The 25,207-nt window shown below is 44.5% G+C and overlaps 1 protein-coding gene across 3 annotated transcripts in view; it reads right to left on the minus strand.

Annotated features, from left to right (window-relative positions):
- Positions 1-762: 762 nt before the first annotated feature.
- The window catches only part of LOC145361388 (tetraspanin-15), a 154,158-nt gene continuing 129,713 nt past the window's right edge, over positions 763-25,207 (minus strand). For 2 of the 3 annotated variants that reach the window (XM_080217085.1, XM_080217086.1), the window contains exon 8: positions 763-5,294. In XM_080217085.1, the coding sequence (XP_080073211.1) occupies positions 5,046-5,294 (249 nt within the window). In that variant the 3' untranslated portion in view covers positions 763-5,045. The remainder of the gene's footprint in view (positions 5,295-25,207) is intronic. The other variant, XR_013889827.1, reaches the window with a different exon arrangement.

The raw sequence follows: 25,207 nt of genomic DNA on the forward strand, positions 1-25,207 counted from the left end.
AGTTTGGCTTGCAATTGCCAGCTCAGATGCAATGAACTAAATATTTTGTGATATTCAGATAGGTTAAGGATAATTATGAGAAGATGTAATGGAATGCTGTTCTGCCAAGAGAATGATTGAAGGTCAACATGCAAATTGGTCACCATATAAAAAAGGCAAAGCTTGGATGTCTTGGATTGAAAGGTTGCTATCAGTTTCACTTACAAAGTATGCATTAAGGCCAGTTCATCAGTGTTCTCTTTCATTTGCTAAACAATGTTAAGCCCTCGATGACACCTCTATAAATTATACAGGCAAGTAATTTTTTTTTCTCCAGAAGAATCAATGCAATTCAATTTTTAAAACAAATCCATCTTCACTTAACATCTCAGAACCCAGCACTGACTTTTACAATCAAATAGTGCACCCATAAATCTGAAAGAGTGACAGGTATGTGAGAAGCTGCCACAAAATTCTCAACTGCCAGCATAAGGGATTTGGGTTCAATTCCTGGCTTGGGTCACTGTCTGTGCGGATTCTGCACATTCTCTCCATTTCTGACTGGGTTTCCTCCAGATGCTCCGATTTCCTCCCACAGTCCGAAAAGCGTGCTGGTTCCATGCATTCGCTAAATTGTCCCTCAGTGTACCTGAACAGGCATCAGAGGGTGGTGACTAGGGGATTTTCACATTAATTTCATTGCAGTGTGAATGTAAATCTACTTGCGACACTAATAAATAAACGTCAAACTTCTTTTTATCGTTTTAATTTCAAAGTACAACTTCATTTTTGTATTTTTGGAAACAGTCATCTTACAATAATAAGGAATAATATTCCAGGTTTAAGCAAAAGCAAATATTGCGTCAACATTTTCAAAGATACATAATAATTTTACAATATTTCCCATGCAACTTTTCCCTGGCAAGCCTTAGCTACTTTTGGAGACTTGGTCATCCACTCAGATATTCACGTGGTTTAACTTGCTATTAAATGCAACTAATTTATCTGTTCCCTCGAACCTCGTACTGCTGAGAATTTCATACTGATCAAGTATGAGGGACTTTCTCATTTCCGCGTGTTTATCAGAGGAATATCCAAGGACCAAGAGGGCCAAGGCTAAACAGTTCATCAAGGCATTAACATTTAAAAAATACCACTCCAGTAAATCTCAGACCCCTTAATCACTTGACCTGCCAATTGCTGATCCACTTCCCTCTTAAATTTGATGGCATTATCCCATTTTAAATTGCTATCCGATTGATTGGATTTGGCTGAAAGGAGGAGGCGGCTGAAGGAATTCATTCATCATCGTGTATACACAGTCCTCATTGATTCTTCCCCACTCCTGAAATAAAATTTTCTGTGAAAACGGTCTCCCGGGTGCTTTCCAATCGCCCTTTCTTTCTTTTGATGGTTGACTCATCCTCAAGGGAATCCCACGAAAGAGAATCAATGAAAACTCCTTAACTGATTTCATTTGCTAAGAATCACCATAAGCATTCTTACAGGAAGGAAATTTATCATTATCCCTCATGTCCCATCAGTCAAAGACTTCAGATCATTAACCTAGCATTCTTTGCCCCTTGTTTTATTCATTTAGTTATGGGATTTGAGCGTCATTGACGAGGCCAGCATTCGTTGTCCATCCCTAATTACTGTTCAAAAGATGGTAGTGAGCTGCCTTAATGAAACGCTGCGGTCATTGTGGTGTAGGTACACCATTAGGGAGGAAGTTCCAGGGTTGTGACCCAGCCACAGTGAAGGGGAACAATGATATATTCCCAAGTCAGGGTGGTGATTGGCTTGGAGAGGAACTCGAGGTGCTATGTTCTCACATATCCCTTGCCCCTCTGGACAGTAGCGGTCGTGGGTTTGGAAGGTGCTAGCTAGGGAGCCTGAGTGAGTTCCATGCATTTTGTAAATGGTACACACTGCTGCCACTCTTCGTCAGTGTGGAGAGAGTGAGTGCTGGTGGTTGGGATGCTAACCAAGCAGGCTGCTTTGCTCTGGATGGTGTGGAGCTTCTTGAGTGTTGCTAAAGCAATACCCATCCAGGCAAACCTCTTAAACTCTTAAAAAACACATGCCCATGGATCCAATATACTGGAAACAAATCCTATGGGATTTTCCAAACCCATCTTCCCCCACGCTATATTTTGCAGTAGTGTAAGTGGCCCACCATTGGCCTGCAGTGGGATCTTTCAATCCCACCTCTGTCAATAGGCTTCCCATTGTTTGCACCGTACTTGACCAGGGAGCCCACTGACGGCGAAATCATCCCTAGTGGGACCAGAAGATACTGTCAGTGGTAGTGGTCGGAAAACTTTGGCTTTTCTCTTTGTGGCATCAGATAACAATCTATGTCCCCTCCCTGATTTTGGGTAGTGTTTTTTGGTTCTGTTGTCAACGGCAGCTGTTGGTAACAGTTCTGCTATTCCTATTTACACCTCCTTGTGGCACATCATTTCTTTCTTTACGTTTCCCATTTGTCTTGTGCCATTTTCTCATTGTCATTTCATCAGGCGACACGGTGGCACAGTGGGTTAGCACTGCTGCCTCACAGCGCCAGGGTCCTGGGTTTGATTCCCAACTTGGGTCACTGTCTGTGCCGTGTCTGCATGTTGACTGTGTGGGTGCTCTGGTTTCCTACCACAGCCAGAAGGGTGCGTTGGCCTTGCTAAATTGCCCCTTAGTGTCCCCAAACAGGCGGCATGGTTTAGTACGGAGAAGGTCATGTCTCTTGAATGTGGCAACAAGGGGATTTTCACAGTAACATGCTTACTCATACCTTCAATAAAAAATTCTTCTGTGTTGCATCAGACTTCCCTGTTTGTCACAGAATCTCCACAGTGCAGGAGGCCATTCAGCCCATCGAGATTGCACTGACAACAATCCCACCCAGGCCCTATCCCTGTAACCCCCATTGTATTTACCCTGCCAATCCCCCTAAACTACACATCTTGGGGCACTAAGTGTCAATTTAGCATGGCTAATCAACCTGACCGGCACATCTTTGGGAGTGTGGGAGGAAACCGGAGCACTAGGAGGAAACCCACACAGACACGGGGAGAAGGAACAGCTTCTTTTGAAGTTTTCCTTGAATCATTTTCCTTGTGGGTGAATTTGGGTAAGGGGTGTCAATGTCAAACACTCAAGTGCAGAATACAGGAGATACTGGAAGGCTGAACTATTAAACAGAAAATGCTGGAGCTACTCAACAGGTCAGGCAACATCTGCGGAAAGAGAATCCGAGATAACATTTCAGGTCAATGAATTTTTATCAGTTTTGCTGATTTACTCAATTCCTTTTCCACCAAGGTTGCCTGATCAGCTGATTATTTCCTCTTTGATTGAACATTCCTTCTTGTGCCTCATGAGAAATTTGACAATTTATCATCAGTCCCACATCAGTGAGTGCCTGAAATGATAAAACCAGGCGCTGTGATGTGAAACTGTGATAAAGCAGTGTAAGGCAGTGACATGAACTAACAGAGAATAAATCAATGCAATCCCGTGTCAGGAAAGAAACCGAGGAGTCACACAACAGTAGACTCTCAGCAATGTTATTCACAGCATCCGCCGCACCCATAATTATTAAATCGACACAAAGGTTGCAGTCCCGTTATACTGCCATCTCCGCATTATCTCCTGACTGGGAGCTGCTACTACCATTGGAATTCCAGATTAATCACTGTTAATGCAGGTTAGCTGTGAATGCAAACAGAATCTTTACAAACTTTGCTCTGATTGCACTGCCTAAAGTACCAAGCTGAAGGCTGTCAAGCTAGTTTGAACCTGAGGGTGGCACAGTGGGTTAGCACTGTGCCAGGGACCCGGGTTCAATTTCCGCCTCTGGTCACTGTCTGTGCAGAGTTTGCTCTGCGTACCTGCATGGGGTTCCTCCGGGTGCTCCACTTTCCTCCTATAGTCTGAAAGACGTGTGGGTTAGGTTGATTGGCCGTGCTAAATTGACCCTCAGTGTCGGGGGGGAATTAGCAGAGTAAATATGTGGCAATATGGGGATAAAGTCTGGTTGGGATTGTGGTTGGTGCAGACTCGATGGGCTGAATGCACTGTAGGAATTCTGTACCAACACTTACATTAATTCCATTAGTCCCCATACAGACAATAGCATAATCATCACTCTTCAGAAGGTAAAACCACTTTTAAAATTAGGGACATTGGCTATTCCATGATGGAAAAAACATAATGTATCATGGCACTGAGAAGTGTAAGTTTGCAGAATTTCAATGCCCCATGTCAAGAGGAATGTGAAAATTGGCCAAGCTAATGTATTGGTAGTGTTGCATCATTTCAAAGCAGAAGCCCCTTAATAATCCCTCCAATGGGTTAACCGTGCCCAACAGCTGAGGTTGTGGTTTAGGATGCTGCTCACAAGGTGGTCCATACTTCCAGCTTCTGTTGTTTCTCCAGCAGGTTTAGCCGGATAAGTTCCAGAGGGTTCCCTTTCTTTTTCAAACAGTGATTTAATTTTCAGTGAATCACAGAACAATTAAGGATATAAAGGGATGAGTGAGTTGGACGGGAACTGCACCATCTTCTCCAAATATAGCGGCTGGGATCGTCCAGACAGTCGCACCCCACCGCAAGTGAGGACGGAGAATTTGGCACTCAGCCAAATCGCTGTCCACCGCAGCGGGAAATCCCGCCAGTGTAAACGGCCATAAAATTCCACCCAGTAAGTCTGAAATCAAAAACAACAAAACTCAGCAGGTTGGGCAACATCTGCTGGGAGAGAAACAAGAGTTAATGTTGTGAGTCCACAAGGACTGATGGAACTGATGCTTCCGGAGTTGCCGGGTTTTCCCGGCATTTTCTATTTTGATTTATTTCAGATTTCCAGCGAGCACAGCATTTTCCATTCATCCTCAATCTGAACACTTTTCAACTTGTCATTGGGCTTTTGCCCTCACAGTGACAAAGCCTCCTGAGCAGCAAAAGAATGAGATGGTCTCCCACACTTAGACAAACATTACAAACATCAAACCCAGTACCTCTCTGCTCAGTTGAGCGGCAGGCTCCCACACTTGCAGCCTCTTGCAATCTCAGTTCACTTCTTGTTCGGCGCGGGTCAGTTGGATTCCTTGTTCGGGATACGCTGCCTCTGGTATGTCAGTGTCACTCACGGCTCTCTCTACTGGCTGGTAGCCTTCCTCTCTGGGCAGGCACAGACACCACCCAGCCCCTGAAAGATCCAACAGCTCATATGGAATGTGCGCTCTGAATCCGTCCATTTCATCGCTGTGTTGGGATAGTGTCTTCAGGTAAAGGGAGCTCAACACTATTCCAATAACCTGAAATAAATAATCAATAAATAACGTAAGAACGTTAGAAATAGGAGTAGGAGTTTGCCATCTAGCCTTCAAGCCTGCCCCGCCATTCAACAAAATGTACGAGGCAGATTTTTTTACACAGAGGGTGGTGGGTGCCTGGAACTCATTGCCGGGGGAGGGAGTGGAAATGGATACAGTATGACTTTTAAGGGGCATCCTGACAAGTACGTGAATAGAATGGGAATAGAGGGATATAATTCCCGGAAGGGTAGGGGGTTTTAATTAAGTCGGGCAGCATGGTTGGTGCAGGCTTGGAAGGGCCTGTTCCTGTGCTGAAATTTTCTTTGTTCTTTGTTCTGGAGGGTCATGGTTATAGACAGAGCGAAGGTGTTCCATAAAGTGGTCACCCGGTTTGCGTTTAGTCTCTCCAATGTAGAGGAGGAGGAATTGGGAGCAGCAAATACAACAGACCAAATTGAAAAAAAAGTGTAAGTGAAACACTGCTTAACTTGAAAAGAGCATTTGTACCATTGAACAGTGAGGAGGGAAGAGGTAAAGGGACAGTTGCTGCACCTTCTGCGATTGTAAAGGGAGATGCAGTGGGAAGGGAATGGGGAATTGGACATGATGGAGGAGTGGAGCAGGATATTACAGAGGAAGCGGTCCCTGCGGAATGCTGACAAGGGTGGGAAAGTGAGAAGAAGATGTGTTTTGTGATCGCGCCATCTGGAGCTGGTGGAAATGTGGAGGGTGACCTTTCAAGTGTGGAGGCTAGTGGGGTGAAAAGTAAGGGTGAGGGGGAACCCCTATCTTGGGATGGAGGGGAAGGGGCAAGGGCTGACATATGGGTCAAACTCGGCTGAATGCCCACAGGTAGTTAGCAGCTGGCCAATACCATGTACCTTTGTTAATTTTTGCTCCATTTGTTAATCATTTCTCACTGATTTTCATGAGATAAGTAAAGCAACAGGAATAATCACTAGTCACTTTGGTGGGAGGAGCAAGTTGGATTTTTTTTTGTACTCAGGCATGGATGCACCGTCATTTCCCACCGTGTAATTTGTTATTTTTCAGATTCTTTTAGTTCAAGGCTCAATTCAAATATGTACCTTTGCAAAATGCAAAAGGGAAACCGGGGGTGCAAACCTCTCTTTCTTCTCCTCAAGCTAAGTGATAAATTAACTCATTTGTTCTCAGCTCACAGGCCGTGCTATTCTCACACAGCCAGTTGGACATATTCAACACACATCCACCCACCCACAACAATTGAAATAGACAAATGGGTAGGGAGAGGAATCCAACTTCCTTATGGTTTGAAAGGCATCCCACCTATCCCACCCGAGAAATTTGAACATGGCAGCTATTTACATCTGGAGAAAGCAAGGCTTAAGAAAAAGTGTTAACTGACTGTTCATCTGACAATAATCCACAAGACAGCAAATTCATAATAATTTGGAAATATTGCAGAATTACTTTTTAGATAGAACATTCAATAGGGAAAGCACTTAAGTAAACTTATTCCAATTGAAAGGCTAACAGATGCATGTCTTTGTCTTATTAAGTCTTCATCCCTTGTGAACTCAATTTTTTCCTGTGCCGTATTCTATCTATCTTTGTGTAATTACAACATCTGAATTCCTTTTCTCCTCTGTGAAAGACCATCAAAACTCTTCAATTCCACTGAGATCTCCTTTATTACCGGTGATGTGATGTGCACACAGCCAGCTCCCTGTGATATTGTCTAATTGAATAACAATGAGACAGCAACCACATTGATTTCATTAAACTCATACAATGGCTTAGCTTGCCAAGGTATCTGCTTATTGAGCCATGAATCAGGTTCCCTTTTAATTAAGTCAGTGCGATTCTTGTCAAATAAGGAGGAAACGCTCAAAGGAAGGAAAGTGAAGAGTTATTCAGAACCTTTATTATTGGAGCGCAGTCATGTTCATTATTGACATTTTCAGTGGAAACACTGGTCAACAATGACTGGTGCAGTCTGGAGCTGGCAAGTTATCACAGGAGGGTACATTCTTATTCTTTGACAATGCAGTGTCTGCACTTGACACAGAGCTAATGTGAAATTCCAGATATAAAGGCAGCAATGAATTGTGAAGAAGTTTTACCCATTCAACCACAGAAATGCAGTGAAAAAGTGTTTCACCCCAAGTTGCAAAACCAATGGGTAGAGTGGGCCTGACAGACCCAAATGCATCTCCTTGCTTGCTCCAAACACCAAATTCAAATTGAATCCAGTTCCCGACAAGCGAGATCCAGGCTGATAAGAAAAGGCACCACACATCATCTTGTGTTTGCTCTGATTTTGATCTCTGCTGAAAGGCTGAGAATGTAAGAGCACAGAAGGGGACCATTTGATCCATTGCGCCAATCGTTCTTATTTCTTTGCTATACTCTCGTCTAGGTCTTTTCATCTGCACTGTAGCCATTCCATGGTTCTTTTCATGAGTGCTTTTATATCTGTTATTGACCCACTTCTCAGAGCAAATCCTGAGCTTCCCTTTATCCAAGCATCTCATCATCTTCAAACCTCCCCCTTTGTCACCTCTCTTTCCACAGAGAAAACACTCCTAACTTTTTCAATCAGAACTGAAGTCCCTCCTCCGTAGTAAACCTCCTTTGTACCCTCCCTCAAGCAGTTCCAACTTTCCCTCAGCGTGGTGTTCACAATTGTCCACAATATTCCAGCTAAGGTTGTACTGATATTTAATAAAGTTCTCACATCTTTGCTATACTCAATTCCTCTATTTATGAAATCAAGAAACCAAGTGTTTTTTTTTTAACCACTCCATCAGCTTGTCCTCTCACCTTCAAGATGTTTGTAGATGGAGAACAAGGGTCTCTGCTAATCAACACTTCGCAAAATTGAGTCATTTTTGATATACTGTCTTTCTATATCTCTCCTCCCCACTTTATATTTCACTCATTGTACTCCATAAGCCATATTTCTGTGCATTTCACTATCTTGCTGATGTAACCTTGAAACCTACAACTGTAGGTGGCATAGTGGTAAGCACTGCTGCCTGAGGGACCCAGGTTCAATTCCAGCCTTGGGTGACTGTCTGTGTGGAGTTTGCATGGTCTCCCCCTGCCTGCGTGGGGATTTTCATCCATATCCAAAGATGCACAGATTAGGTGGGTTAGCTATGGTAAGTGTATGGGGTTGCTGGGAAGGGGGCAATGGTCGGAAATAGGGATGGGATGAGAGGTGACATTGGCTGGGAAGGGTAGTTTGAAAAGTAAAGGGTTTGGGGAAGGTGTACCAGACTGAGACCTGGCACTTTCCCCATACTGCGAGAGCTGGGGTCATCTAATAACTTACACTGCAGCCCAGGGACAGAGGCTGGGACTGGGAAGTGGGAGTAGTTTGATGATTTGTTTTCTTGTATAATTTGTAACAATATTTTGACTTCAAAACTAAATGACATAGAGATGATTAACACTCTCCTAAAGAAATCCTTATTAACAACTGAACAATAAAGCAGATTTCATTAACTTCAGATTCCATCACTCGTGAACACATTTGAAATCTATTGGTACAGCGGGTATTGTCATTGTATTTGAGACATCGTTTTTTTAATTAGCTTCATTTTTCTGCCAAATTCATTTTATCAACTCTAAATATCTACTGTGTTCTTAAAACTGCGTAATTGAGAGTTGAATTATTAATAATGTTCCTGGGAATCATGTTTACCCTTTATAGCAGCTGCCACAGGGGCAGGACTAACCGGGACTGGGACTTCTGAGGTCACATGTAGAGCAGGATTCTCCAATCCCGTTCGCCTACCTCACACCCACCCCCGTCCACGCGCAGCCAATGAGAATGGATAATTTGGCATCAGTCAAAATGCCATTCACTGCAGCCGGACTGGAGAATGCCAGCCAGGGGCAAGTAAGCCTTGGCTCACTCTCACCACCGAGCCCAAAGCCTAAGGGGGGAGTTTTCCCGCCCGAACTGCACGGATTCGTAGGGGATGGGGGAGTGGTGGACCATGCAAAGGTCTGCTGACCTTGGACGAAATTTTCCAGTTTTGGGGCAAGTGTGACTGGAAAATGATGGGTGGCAGGGTAGTACAATGGGTGGCACAGTGGTTAACACTGCTGCCTCACAGCGCCAGGGACCCGGGTTCGATTCCAGCCTTGGGTCACTGTTTGTGTGGAGTTTGCATGTTCTCCTCATGTCTGCGTGTGTTTCCTTTGGGTGCTCCGGTTTCTTCCCACAGTCCAAAGATGTGCAGATTAGGTTGACTGGCCATGCTAAATTGCCCCTTCGTGTTAGGGGAACTAGCTCAGGTAAATGCATGGGGTTATGTGGTAGGGACTGGGTGGGATTGTGGTTGGTGCAGACTCAATGGGCCGAATGGCCTCCTTCTGCACTCTAGGATTCTATGGTTCCATGACTGTTTCACAAACTGATCCAGTCAGGATAATATGGCCGGTTGTGGGAACTTGCTTTGCTCAAATTGGCTGCCACATTTCTTGCGTTGCAACTACGGGGCGCATTTCAAAAGTGCATCACTGGCCGTGACTTTGGGATGTTCTGAGGTGGTAGGAGGCAGAAATTGGAGTTTTTTTTCCTTCCTGCTTGGGCCAGATCGGGTTAACGGAGCCAAGTGAGTGAAATGTGTGCCAAGAAGTGAAATCGAAGCTAGCTTTTGTTTCATTTGCTCTAATGGATAAATGACAAGAAAACAGATGGTAATTTAATATCTGCTAACAGAAAGAACTGCACAACAGTGCTTTCAAAACAAAATTCAAATGAGCAGTTGGCTAATCGTTAACCATTTACTAAAGCCATACCAAAGTCATTAATATGATGGGCCACAATCTGTGATCTGTAAATGTCCTATTTAATTGCACCAGAGAGCTCATTATACAGTAAGACTGTCACCAATTATAACTCGGTTTGTTATGGGATTCAGCATAAATGTAGCAGGTGGATCTGACTGAATGGCACGTCTGTAGAGACGTTAACTTATGCGCATTCTGGTCTCCAGATGGTAGCCTATACCAGGCTCAATGCCCGCATGAGCTGTTTGCTCAACAACCCACACAACCAAGGTTAATAACAGCATGGCATGGGCTCAATTTAACATTCTTCTCACCTGCTTTAACGTCCTTTTAAACCATCCCTTGCTTCCCTTGGTAGTTCTGGTACCTCTCCCAAGTTATCACGTATCCATGATCACAATGAATGGCAGAGTAGGCTCGAAGGGTCAAATGGCCTTCTCCTGCTCCTACCTTCTATATTTCTGTTGAATCTACAATGCAGAAGGAGGCCATTTGGCCCATCGAGTCTGCAACGACACCAATCCCACCCAGGTCCCGTCCCCGTAACCCCACACATCTACTCTCCCAATCCTCCTGAGATGAAAGGGCAATTTAGCTAATCAGTCTAACCCGCACATCTTTGGACTGTGGGAGGAAACCAGAGTACCCGGAGGAAACAGGGTTAGCACTGCTGCCTCACAGCACCAGGGACCTGGGTTCGATTCCTGGCTTGGGTCACTGTCTGTGAGGTGTTTGCACGTTCTCCCCATGTCTGTGTGGGTTTCCTCTGGGTGCTCCACTTTCCTTCCACAGTCCAAAGACACACAGGACGAAAGTGCAAATTCCACACAAACAGTGACCCAAGGCCGGGAATCGAACCCGGATCCCTGCCGCTATGAGGCAGCAGTGCTAACCACTGTGCAGCCATGCCGTGATTTGTGAACTGTGACAATACCAACAGGCTGAGTTTCACCTGACCCTGTCCCTATCCAGTCTCCACACTTGCGATGGGGTTGGTATAGCTCCGTCACCATCAGGAAGGCCACAGTCAGCCACTATTCCTTATTCTCTCTGTGCATTCTAGGTCAGCAAACTCAAAGCTTCTCCAAATCCAGGGATTAACCCAGAATCATACTGATCTGTTAGGCTTTACCGTAAAACAGTCGCTTCTCATCAGTTTCTACTACTTTTGCTTCAGGAAAGTGGCTCAGCAAAGAAAGACAAAAAGACCATTCAGTTCCTCGAGCCTCTTCCGCCAGAAACTTCAAATGTTGTCCCTTTCCTTTCTACGCCAGTTCTACCTTGGATCATGGCGTACAGGCTTAACACTTACTGAAGCTTCCACCTGACAGACGACTTGGAAGCCATTGATTCTTATTTCCTTCCCTCAAATTTGCATGCTTGTGATGTTCACAGGGTCCCTACAGTGCAGAAGGAGGCCATTCGGCCCATCGAGTTTACACCTGCCACAATCCCACCCAGGCCCTACCCCCATAACCCCACATACTCACTCTGTTAATCCCCTGACATTTATCATGGCCAATCAACCTAACCTGCACATCTTTGAAGTGTGGGAGGAAAGCGGAGCACCCGGAGGAAACCCACGCAGACATGGGGCGAACATGCAGACCTCACATAGTGACCCAATGTCAGAATTGAACCCTGTCCCTGTTGCTGTGAGGCAGCAGTGCTAACCACTGTGCCACCGTGCTACCTTCTACATATTACATTCAATATTTGTTGTGTGGGTAAAATTCCTCTAGTTTGTGTGGCTTTCAAACAATGACTAGACTAAATCTTCCAAACCTTAACCAGCAATCAGAGGAATTATTTCCCAAACCACTGCCCATTAGTCTCCCAAGAGCAGTTCCAGAAATCTAACCTGTATCTGTTCAGCTTGTTGCATTCGTGTCGAAATGCATTGCATATTCACTTTGGATGCAATCTTGTGATAACAACATTTAACTAAACTGTTGACGATAACGTCCAAGATGGAAGATTCCAATATTGGTTCACTAACACAGAGCCTGTGGAACTGTGCTACATCTGAAATAACGTCAGGTTCTAGGCTGATCTCAACTAAGGTGGCACCACAACTGGCCCAGACCCATCCTGAATTACAACAATGGCTACATTTCATTGGCTGGAAAACACTTTGTGGAATTGGCAAGCGAATTATTTCTGTTTTGACCTGGTTAATGTGGGGCATCCCAGGTTACTGCTCCTGATGTCCATACAGAGACCCTCAGACAGTAAGTTGACCTGTGAGTTATAGAGGTTTACAGCATGGAAACAGGCCCTTTGGCCCAATTTGTCCATGCCGCCCAGTTTTTAATGTTATGCTGGTCCCAATTGCTTGTATTTGGCTCATATCCCTCTTTACCCATCCTACCCATGTAACTGTCTAAATGCTTCAAAAAGACAAAATTGTACCCGCCTCCGTTACTACCTCTGGCAGCTCATTCCAGGCATTCTATGAAAAAAATTGCCCCTCTGGACCCTTTTGTATTTCTCCCCTCTCACCTCAAACCAATGCCCTCTAGATTTACACCCCCTTACCTGTGGGAAAAGATATATACTCAAGGAATTCTACAGTGCAGAAGGAGGCCATTCAGCCCATCAAGTCTGCACTGACCACAATCCACCCAGGCCCCATAACCCCATGCATTTCCCCTAGATAATCGCCCTCACACTAAGGGGCAATTTAGCATGGCCAATCCACCTAACTGGCACATCTTTGGACTGTGGGAGAAAACCGGAGCATCCAGAGGAGACACAGGGAGAACGTGCAAACTCCACACATACAGAAACCTAAGCTGGGATTTGAACCCAGATTCCTGGCACTGCGAGGCAGCAGTGCTAAACATCGTGCCACTGTGCCAATTATCTAGTGGATCGTTATTTCATAGACCTCTATAAAATCACCCCCAAGTCTCCTGTGCTCCAGGGAGAGACAGACAGACAGGGCTGTGAAATGGGGATGACTGGCTCGTTCAGATTCCCCCTTCACACTTCGCAAGGTACAAGGCAAGGTAGTGCAATTAGACCTGTAAGGACAGATCACAGCACTTCCAGGATAAAGTGTAAAGCAGCGATTTCAAAAGAAGGATTAACCTTCAGTGACACACAGGCGTTCCCCATTTTATTGGCTCAAACAAGCTCAAGTCAAGTTTTGGGAAGAAGATTTGAACAATTCAGGCAGTAACTTAGTGCATGTCAAAGTCAGATGAACTCAACAGTTACGGAGTGGGAGAAAGCCATCAGTGAGAAGCAGGATGTGTGAAGTTTTTAACAGAGAATGCACTTATTTGTCAGTCTCTGAACAAATCAGGATGACGGGTCAAAATCTCAACACCATTCTTTGAACTTGCCGTCGCAGATGTTAGGTTTAGCTTTTAGGAAAGAACCAGATTTGACAATACCTTGGTTAGCACCCACTCATTGTTTTTCGAGATGAATAAATAAAAACTGCAAAAAGTACATTGCCAGGATGACACTGACTAATAATAAGGCTCATCTTGGATTTAATGATTTAATGAAGCAGGAAACCGATTAACAAACACTCGATCTTAGCTTTCTGATAAAATTACTCTTGGGACATGATTGATGGTTGGCAAAGGAACACATTAATTTACCCATTTCTAAGAGAATTGAAAGTCCCACCACGTAGTGTGGGATTGGGCACGTGTAGGCCAGTCCAAGTCTGGGCAGCTTCCCCTCCTTGAGGGACATTCGAGAAGCCATTGGGTTTTAATGCAAATGTCATAGACACTGCTTATGTTCCACATCAGAGACGAGGCAATGCCCACCAAGACTACTTATGGAAAGTCACCAGTGCTCAAAGAGTTGTTCTCTTCTGTGGGTGAGGCTGATGGAGTGAACTCTACTCTCGGTAGCTCCGAGTGGAATGGGGGGTTGTCTCTGAACAGATCTCCCAGGGAACAGACAGACTAGAACAGGAATTGCAAGGGAAATGAATGTTCTCTTTTCAACGGGAAAGTGGGATGAATTAGATGGCTCTGTCAAAGAAATGACATAGCACAATGGGCTGAATCATAAAATCCCAATAATGCAGATGGAGGCTACTTAGCCCTTCGAGTCTGCACCAACCACAATCCCACCAGGGCCCCATTTCCATAACCTCATATATTTACCCTGCTAATCTCCTGGTACTGGGGTCAATTTAGCATGATCAACCTGCAAAGCTTTGTAGTGTGGGAGGAAACCGGAGAGAATGTACAAACTCCACACAGACAGTGACCCAAGGCTGGAATCGAACTCAGTTCCCTGTTGCTGTGAGGCAGCAGTCCTAACCACCGTGCCACCGAGCTGCCCCCCGGCCTCCTTCTGTAATGTACCACCCTTCTGAAAACATTTATTAGAAAGGGAGGGAGAAAAATCCAAAGATGTGGTGATGACACTCCAGGTCGAAGGGCATTTGGGACTTGGGACAATAATCTACCTCCTTAACCAATGAAATTTAAGGACTTGAATGATTAGCAAAACTCCAAAGTGGCAGCTTGGACAGCAAATAATCTTCGAATTACATGTCTGGGGAACTTGGCACGTAAACAAATGAATAAGACAGCTCTCAGATTGTATTTTAATTCACCATATTCAGGAAGCCAACTGCCTGCGCGCAATTACTTGATATTTCTCATGGTTCAAAGCATGACCTTACTCGAGGTGTCAACGTGGTGTCTGGTGGTTACTAATGACTGGAAGAAGTGTTTATGGGGACATCACTCACAATAAAGTGCTGTGCCTCTGGCTTTCTGCAGCTTTGTTTTAACTATTCACAAAGCTCTTGTTAATGGATTCACATGGGAGTGGATAATTGTAATCCTGTAAATGTGAAAAGAATGGTGCAACAACAACCACAGTGAGAAGCTGCATTTCTGTAGCACCTTCAATGTTAGGAAACATTCACAGGAGCTTCATCAAACCATGGGCCAGATGAGACATGAGGACGATTAGAACAGGAAATGGTCATTTAACCACTCAAAGGGCCAACGGTAGTAATTGACTGTGACTAACTAGTTCCAACTGGTTCCGGTGACCATCTGATAGCAGTGATATTAATACAAGTACTTCCTTCTTTCAGTTCTAGCTGAATCCATTTTCTGTAATGACTGACGGCTGGGCTAACACTGCCTCTGTTTCCCTCAGACGTGACCTTACCCCTGCAACAGCAACCTTTATTTTGTATTAATTTGTGGGACACAGGTGCCGTTGGCTGGACCAGCATTTATTGTCCATCCCTAGTAGCCCTTTGAGGACAGTTGAGAATCAACCACATTGCTGTGGCTCAGAATCACATGTAGGCCAGACCGGGTCAGGACGGCAGATTTCCTTCTCCAAAGGACATTGGTGAATCAGACAGACTTTTCCGACAATGGTTTCATGGTCATCAGTAGATTCTTAATTCCAGATATTTTTCAATATATCGTATTCAAATTCCACCATCTGCTGTGGTCCCCAGAACATTTCTGGATTAATAGTCCAGCGATAATAGCACTAGGCCATCGCCTCTTCCATTGATGTAAAGGAAAATAACTCAAGTCCTCTTCTTGGTATTTTTGGGGTAGTCTCTGGCCTAATAGCTGGAGATCACCACCAGTCAACTCAAAGTGGGCTAAGGGAGACTCATTGTTGTAACTGGAGATCGCAACCCAGTTATAACTGGGAACTGAAAAAGCACGATCAAAAACAAGACATTGTTTTAATGTAAAAAGATGTAATAAAAACTGCTAATGCCATTGACAATTGTACACCATTCTTTTAGATGTACTGCATTAAGTCTGGCAATTCCAAGCAGATTTACCCATTCAATAACTGATGCAGTCTTAAATATTCCGCCTGCAACCATTCCTTCTTTTTGTTTTCCTTTCATCCCTCCCATCAAAGTAATTAATAAAATCAGTCTGTCCTGTGAAACCACAGTAAAAGCTCCTGACGCATTCTTACTTGTAAAATATATGCAATCCTATTCATGTTGCTGCAGATTGTTTGAAATGTTCTCATAAGAAGCAACATTTGACCAGATTGTTCTGACTTACATAACTTTAAAGTATATCCACTATTTTCAGACATTACTTTGTAAAGAATTAAGCTTTATAAAGTTTATTAAATCAGTGTGACAGGTAGACTTACACCAACACTGCAACAAAGTTACTGTGAAAACCCCCACACTCCAGTGCCTGTTCGGGTACACTGAGGGAGAATTTAGATGGCCAATGCGCCTAACCAGCACGTCCTTCAGACCGTGGGAGGAAGCCAGAGCACCCAGAGGAAACCCACACAGATATGGGGGGGAAGAACATGCAGACTCCGCACAGCGAGTGACCCAAGCCGGGAATCGAACCCGGGACCCCCAGTGCTGTGAGGCAGCAGTGTGAACCACTGTGCTCCCTTACGTGCTGAAATTTTGAACTTTATTAAAATATTTGAGCTCCATGAATTCACAAGATGAAACTGACTGAAAGAGTGGCAGAAACAATGAGAACTTTCAAAAGAGAATTTGAGAAATCCTTGAATGGGGAAGAATTTGCAGTGTTATGAGGAAAGGAAAGGATAGCAAAACTAATCTGGAACATGTTGAGCATCATTCTACACTTGGATAAAAATGCATGCACTGAGGGAAACACTGGTAATTTCAAACCCTTTCTGATCTCAAGGCTCTGAATTCATGTGGGTGGCACGATGGCACTGCTTCCTCACAGTGCCAGGGACCTGGGTTTGATTCCTGGCTTGGGTCACTGCCTGCGTGGAGTCTGCACGCCCTTCTCATGTCTGCGTGGGTTTTCTCCGGGTGTTCCGGTTTCCTCCCACAGTCCAAAAGCCATGCTGGTTAGGTGCTAAATTCTCCCACAGTGTTACCCGAACGGAGCATGGCGACTGGGAAATTTTCACTTCATGTGGTGTGAATGTAGGCCTACTTGTGACACAAATGAATAAGCTTATACTACGTGCATTGCTGGGATTTTCCAGGTGGGCGTGAGTTAAGGAAGATGGCGTGAAATAAAACTTGCTAATTCCCGAGTCAGAGGAAGCTCAGCACCATTAGCTGCCTCTGTATCAAATGAACTGTAACTGTAGGTTAATGAAGTACACTAATTGTAATGCAGTGATTATGTATCATTTGCATAATATAGTGAGGAAAGAAGACGCTTGAGAAATGGCTCAAGCAGTTTATTCTAATTGATAGGGTAGCTGTATACTGATGACAAGAGACAGTCTGACAATATCCTTCTGTCTAAAGTCCAGGTAACATTCCTGATCAGTTCCTTATGCCAGTTGGATCCTTTCATTCCCAGATTGGCAAGCCAATGCTTACTTGGACTGAGGCTCATTCGTTTGGGCTCAGAAATGTAATCCATTTTAATGCAACCCACTTATAAAGTTGAACTCAGTCTCGCTCTTGAATGGACTGAAAGTTGGCGCCACTCTCCCCGGTCACAAATCTCCCTCCTGGCGTTTTGCTGATGTGATGGGGCTCTGTAAACATTGCAGCTAATGGGAAAAAGGGGGTAGTCAGCTTGTACCATTCCCATCCAGCCTCTTACAACCAGTTCAAGAGGAACACTGGCAAAGGGTGGTGAATATTTTCCTTTGAGTTTCCCCATGGGTACTGCATCAGACCTGGAATAGAATCATAGATTCCCTACAGTGCAGGAGGAGACCATTCAGCCCATCGAGTCTACACCAACCGTAATTCCACTTAGGCCCTATTCCCATGTATTTACCCTGTTAATCCCCCTGACACCAAGGGGCAATTTAGCATGGCCAATCAACCTAACCAGCACATCTTTGAAACGTGGGAGGAAACTGGAGCACCCAGAGGAAACCCACGGAGACACAGGGGAGAATGTGCAAACTCCACACAGTCAGTGGCCCGAGGCTGGAATCAAACCTGCGTCCCTGGTGCTGTGAGGCAGCAGTGCAAACCACTATGTCGCTTTATTCCTCAGTGCTCCACTTTGTGTTAGCATCAGGCCCAAGTTATCATGTAGATTAAGACAAATTTTGAGTCAAATTCAAATAAAGCAAGACAAATCCACTTGAGCTGATGAGTTACGTCGGGACTAATGTCAACATGCACCAGTTATATGTTAATGTAATGGAAATAGAACCTTAATATAGAAAGACAAATGTACATTTTGACAAAACAGTTTATACATCAGATAAGAAGGATTTAATCTCTTATACTCCAAAAGTTCAGAAGCAGGGTCACCAATTGAATTTGATTTGATTTATTATTGTCACACATATTAGTATACAGTAAAAAGTATTGTTTCTTGCGTGCTATACAAAGCACACCATTCACGGGGAAGAAAAGGAGAGGGTGCAGAACGTAATGTTACAATAAACACAAAAAGCAAAGGTTTAAGACTGACCACGACATCTGCCCTTTCCAGAGCCAACATAGGCCGGACATGCCTCCATCTGTGCTTCACTTTATGATGATAAGACAAAATCGGAGGAGATCCAAGAACACAGAATTCACAGCTGAATAATTTCAGGCAAAAACACACAGTCAGGCTTGACTTCTGCAGGAATGCATTTCCACAATCTTCTCCCAGCTGGGACTTACACAGTGGAGAGGCTGGACAGAGTAGATAGGAAGAAACTGCTCACGCTCGTAAAAGGATCATGAACGAGAAGGGCATAGATTTAAAGTGATTTGCAAAAGCAGCAAATGCAATGTGAGAGAAATCTTGTTCACACAATGGACGGGGCTTTCCAGCGGCGCTCACCCCTAAACTGGAAAATCCCACCTGAGGTCCATGGACCTTTGCATGGTCCACCCCCACCCCCCAACAGCCTGTGTTGGGTGGGATGGGAACATCTCCCTTAACGAGTGGTTTGACTCTGGAACGCACTGCCTGGAAGTGTGGTGGAGGCAGGTTCAATATAGCCATTGAAGAGGGAATCGGATGATTATTTCATGTGCGGGGTTATGGGGAAAAGGCAGGAAAATGGCTCTGAGTCATGATGGGCCAAATGGCATTCCTCCGCACCGTAACAACTCTATGATTCTGTGTACAACTTTGGTGTAACAGTACCCTAAAGAACTGACACCCCGTACTCACACATAGTAACAGAGCAAGATCCAATTCAGTTTTATACATCAATCACAGCTCTAGATCTTGAGATAAGATTAAAAATGGCCTTTAAAAAAAAAGCAAAGCCAGTGATTTTAATATTGTACTGAGCCCACTAAACCTCAACATTTAACCTCAAAAATATAAGCAGCAATCTCTGAATGAACTGCCGACTCTCTGGTTCAGTGGCCATTGTAGGAAGATAACGCTATTGATTCAATCAGCCGTGCCGACAAGGATTGCTTTGATCCCTCTCTTTTCATTAATGTAAGATTACTTTTTTACTTTGAATTCATTCAGCATTCTTTCCTGCACGAATAACCTCGGAGTTTGATTATTGCGGGACTATATTAATAAAAGGTTAAAAATGTCAACAGAGCAAACAATTTTCACCAATCCTCTACAGTGCAGAAGGAGGACATTCAGCCCCAAGTATTTACTAATCCCCTTAACCTACACATCTTTGGACACTAAGGAGCAATTTAGCATGGCCAATACACATAATCTACACATCTTTGGACACTAAGGGGCAATTTAATATGGCCAATCCACCTAACCTGCACATCTTTGGACACAAAGGGACAAGTTAGCATGACCAATCCACCTAACCTGCACATCTTTGGACACAAAGGGACAAGTTAGCATGACCAATCCACCTAACCTGCACATCTTTGGACACTAAGGGGTAATTTAGCATGGCCAATCCACCTAACCTGCACATCTTTGGACACTAAGGGGTAATTTATCATGGTCAATCCACTCAACCTGCACATCTTTGGACACTAAGGGGTAATTTAGCATGGCCAATCCACCTAACCTGCACATCTTTGGACACTAAGGGGTAATTTAGCATGGCCAATCCACCTAACCCGCACATCTTTGGACACTAAGGGGTAATTTAGCATGGCCAATCCACCTAACCCGCACATCTTTGGACACTAAGGGGTAATTTAGCATGGCCAATCCACCTAACCCGCACATCTTTGGACACTAAGGGGCAATTTAGCATGGTGAATCCACCTGACCTGCACATCTTTGGACTGTGGGAGGAAACCAAAGCGCCCAGAGGAAACCCATGCAGACATGGAGAGAATATGCAAAACTGCACATGTGTAAAGTCACCCAAGGCCAGAATTGAACACAGGTCCCTGGAGCTGTGAGGCAAAAGTGCTAACCACTGTGCCACCGTGCTGCCCTTATGTTCACTTTGTAACTGGGCAAACTATAGCCTCCAGGAAAAAACACTTTTCTGCAGGTCTATTAATGGTTGCCTGTTCTACACTGAAACTGAACAGGCTAAGAACCTTGGGGGTGGGTAGGCGGGGTGGGGGTGGGAGGCACTAGCATCTGGTATCATTCAGACAAAGATTTGCCTGCACAAGCTCTGAGCTTGTTGGATCTGGTTGAGATGGATGAGGATTCAGCATATCTAATCTGTGGCTCTTTCTGAAACAGACGACAGATTTTGGATTCAGTGTTGTCTCAACTGCTTCTGTGAAGTACATGTTCCAGCCTGCAAAATGCTTCAAGCTGGAACGTTGACCCTCAAATTTAAAAGTGGCCCTCTGAACTGGGATCCAGGCCAATCACTGGTTGTTTGCAGTGGGGATGCTACACTGAGGTCCAGACTGGAACACACTGCATGGGACATGACAGGCAGCTTGATCTGATAATGTGGCCAAGCAATGTTAACATGGCAACATTTCACAGGAATAGGCTCCATTCCCCAGCACGAACATTCCTTATCTTCAAGAACAGAAAGGGTTTCAGGCAATAGAAGCTTTTGTTAGAGGTGGGTATGTTTTCAAGTAATGCAAGGCAATTGAACCAGGAAACTAAGTGGTCAATGTTGTTACTGCAGAACAATACAAAGTCTACTAACCCACTAATTGATTGTACTAAAATACTTGGAGCACTCAGCTAAAATGATCAATAACTAAAGTTTCTATATTAGTCACAAGTAGGGTACATTAAGATTACAATTAAGTTACTGAGAAAATCCCCTAGTCACCACATTCTGGCACCTGTTCAGCTACATTGAGGGAGAATTTAGCACCTAACCACAGCATGTCTTTTGGACTGTGGGAGGAAATCAGAGTACCCGGAGGAAACTCCACACAGACACGGGGAGAACGTTCAGAATCCACACAGAGGTAACCCAAGTCGGGAATCGAACCCAGATCCCTGGTGCTGTGAGGCAGCAGTGCCAACTACTGTGCCACCATGCTGGACAGCAGTAGCTACTCATTTTAGAAAGAACATGTGGAATCTTACAGCCTTCCCCGCTAGCGGGATCTTCCAGTCCTGCCAAAGGCCTTGGGATTTTGAATGGCTTGCTGCATTTTCCAGCCTTGTGCTGTAAAATTCCACCCAATAATACAAGTCACTTCAATAAGAGAGTGATTATCGTCACAGGGAGGTTCCACGTTCAATCATAACTTTGCAAATAAAACACTTCTTGAGAAGCTACTGTAATGGCTTCTCTTTCGGTTAATCATTGACGTTTTTTGTCATGTAACCAAAAGTACAGAAGATGTGGCACATGGCACAGTGGTTAGCACTGCTGCCTCACAGCGCCAGGGACCCAGGTTCAACTCCCAGCCTAGGTGACTGCCTGTGTGGAGTTTGCACGTTCTCCCCATGTTTGCATGGGTTTCCACCGGGTGCTCCGGTTAGATGGATTGGCCATGCTAAATTGTCCCTACATGTTCTAGGATGCGATGGTTAGGGGGATTACTAGGGTAAGTATGTGACATTACAGGGATAGTGTCTGGGTGAGATGCTCTGTTGGAGAGTTGGTGCACACTCATGGACAAAATGGGCTGTTTCTCCACTGTAGGGATCCTATGCCTCTCTGATCCCTTTGGATTCTCCAATGATGTGGCCCCTTTGCTATGGAGTGGTTGCGAAAAAGTTTGTGCTCCTTCCTCAACAATCATGAATATTATCGAGCTGCTTCTGCTAACTTGGCTTTTATGCTTTCGCCATGCAGAGTGGAGACAAGCTTGTTTTCCAGGAGGCTTTACTTCTTTTTAAATAATCCTGGAGAGCACATACTTCAGATAGCGAGAAACAGCTCCAACATCTGATCTGGGGTAGTTAGTGAAATGTCAGTGCATTTGCTGTGGTCTGCATGAAAGGACAGTCAGAACTGCAAGGCTGTATGTTTTGAACTGGATATAATAGGTACATTACATGACATAGACCATAACCCAAGATGCTCCATTATTCAGTAAGCACTGGGGCGTTTATACCTAATGACGCACGTGCAATTTTACATTTTACTCAGAGATTAGCCTGGCATCACTCAACCCTAGGGTGGCACAGTGATTCGCACTGCTGCCTCACAGTGCCAGGGACCTGGATTCGATTCCTGGCTTGGGTCACTATCTGTGTGGAGTCTGCACATGTTGCCTGTGTCTGTGTGTGTTTCCTCCGGGTGCTCCCACAGCCTGAAAGACATTCTAGTTAGGTGCTAAATTCTCCCTCTGTGTACCCGGACAGGCGCCAGAGTGTGGTGACTAGGAAATTTTCACAGTTGCATCATTGTGGTGTAGGTGTAAGACTACTTGTGACACTAACAAATAACCTTTCAAAGTATCTATCCAGAACGCAGGCATCGAATGTTAAGTCACAAAACACTCAACTTTTAAGACACTCCCGGGGGACTAGGTTGGCAGCATTGCCAGGTTGTCAGTCCCGGTCCACTGTCTAAAATCCCTCCTGTGCCCGTTACAAAGAGCAGTCCCACTGCAGCAGGTGTTGAAAGTGGCAACAGGGAGGAAGATTTACACAGCAGAATTAGCAAGCTTAAAAACTAAATCTTTTCATTCTCACAGCTGTCAAATCACATTCTCGTCAGATGGCATAAATCCTTCCCGTCTACCATTTTAACTTCCTGTCTGCACCGTGCCCCCTCCCCCAGGCTGGGCACAGTAAGGAGTCCAACAGGTTTAGTTGGAGAAATCTGTCGGACTTAAACCTGGTACTGTGAGACTTCTTACTTCCACATCTACTTCCGGCATCTCCACCTCATGGCCAGGCTGGGTAGGCAGAAGGGGTTAAAATACTATTCAATGATTATCTTAATGGCCAGAGATCATTTGTTCTGACTAGCAATCTTTGTGAATTCAGGAGAGTGCGTTTCCTGTGCAGCCTGGCCTTCGATCAGATGAACTAATTCATTACACGAATTACAAGCACCATCTGTTATTCCTAACAGAATGTAGACCTTACAATGCCACATACATCCTTGATCCAAGTTAATGGTTCTTTGAAATATCTGTCAGTTCAAATCTTCAATCCCATTACGCCCATGCAGTGTACACAATCTTTATTCAGTGAGAACATTCTGTCCCATCAGCTTTTCTGAGAACAAGGACATGCTAACTTCTCATCTAGATTAATACTGCTTTCACCTGACCTTTCTGCTTTTCTAACAAGGTTTGAAAAATTCTTTGAACAACTGCAGAGTCAATTCAGTATGAGTAAACTGAAGAATATTTCTTTCAAACCCATGTTTGTCAACAGAAGAATCAGGAATTACTCAACAACTGCTGGGGCAAAAGGACTGAGTGTCTTGTACCTTTTGTCCACGAGCCCATTCGAGGCCAGGGTCTGTTAGAGATCTATCAATTAGATTTGACTCTGTGCTATTAAACTCACAATTCTTTCCGGATTCGTTCAATTCGCAAAACTACAGGACGAAGAACTGAGAGGTGCACCCGCACTAAAGAATCCATCATACAAATTCAGCCTCAATAAATGCTACATCAAATTTTGTCCGGCAAGTTCGACAATATATTCTCATCTAACAATCAGAAGTTTTCCCCTCAGCCAAATTCCCATGCAGCTGGGTTCAACGACAAGAGGATTTTTGTTTCTGTGACATTTGTGGAGACGTTTCCCCACAGATTCTATGTTGCTCGCAGTGCACGGAGTGGCAGTAGAGTGTGAAGTGGCTCAAGATGTTTCAACTGCATTAGAATAATTCCTAAATTCCATTGTGTGTTTTATTCTGGGTAATTGTCAATGCACAACTCTGCCAAGTACGATGGAAGTTTATATTAGAGAATCCCCAATCCCACACAAATTCAGAAGGTCCCACTGCGTACCACGTACAGGGAGAAGGTGGCAAAGTGGTATTGTCACTGGACTGGTAATCCAGAGACCCAGAGTAATGCTCTGGGCATCTGGGTTCAAATGCCACCACGGCAGATGGTGGAATTTGAATTCAATAAAAAAAAGGAATTAAAAATCTAATGATGATCATGAAGCCATTGTCGATTGTTGTAAAAATCCATCTGGCTCACTAATGTCCTTTAGGGAAGGAAGTCTGCCCTCGGCACATGCTGGGGAGGCATGTCCTTAGCTGATCTGGCCTACATGTGACTCCAGAGCCACAGCAATGTGGTGACTCTTGAATGCCCCCAGGGATGAGCAATAAATGGTGGCCCAGCCAATGACATCCACATCCCACAGAAGCATAAAACAAAACTGTCAAGGAGGATCATGCCCTTTGCACGTGCTGGGGAGGCAATGGAGTGTTGTCACTGGACTAGTAATCCAGAGACCTGTGTTTGAATTCACCAAGGCAGATGGTGAAATTTGAATGTAATAAAAATCTGGAATTAAAAGTCTAATGATGACCATGAAACCACTGTTGCAAAACCCCATCTGATTCACTAATGTCCTTGAGGAAAGGTAGCCTACACTCCTTACCTGGTGTGGCCTGTATGTGATTCCAGACCCACAGCAATGTGGTTGACCCTGCCCTCTCAAGGGCAATTAGGGGTGGACAATAAAGGCTGGTCCAGCCAGCGACACACATATCTTTTGAACAAATGTTTAAAAATGCAGTTGAATTTTATGCTTCAAAATGCAGCATGAACCCCTGAGCAGCTACTTAGATCTGCACAGAGCATCCAGAAGCCACCAGAACCAAGTATTCAGAACTGACTAGGACTCCACAATGGGAAAGCTCCAATTCCCGTGGAATAGCTGCGTGGAGTAAGCCGCATGCCCAGCTAGCTCAGTCGGTAG

The sequence above is a fragment of the Carcharhinus amblyrhynchos genome, chromosome 34, assembly GCF_965287045.1.
Source record: "Carcharhinus amblyrhynchos chromosome 34, sCarAmb.v2.hapA, whole genome shotgun sequence".
Classification (NCBI taxonomy): Eukaryota; Metazoa; Chordata; class Chondrichthyes; order Carcharhiniformes; family Carcharhinidae; genus Carcharhinus; species Carcharhinus amblyrhynchos.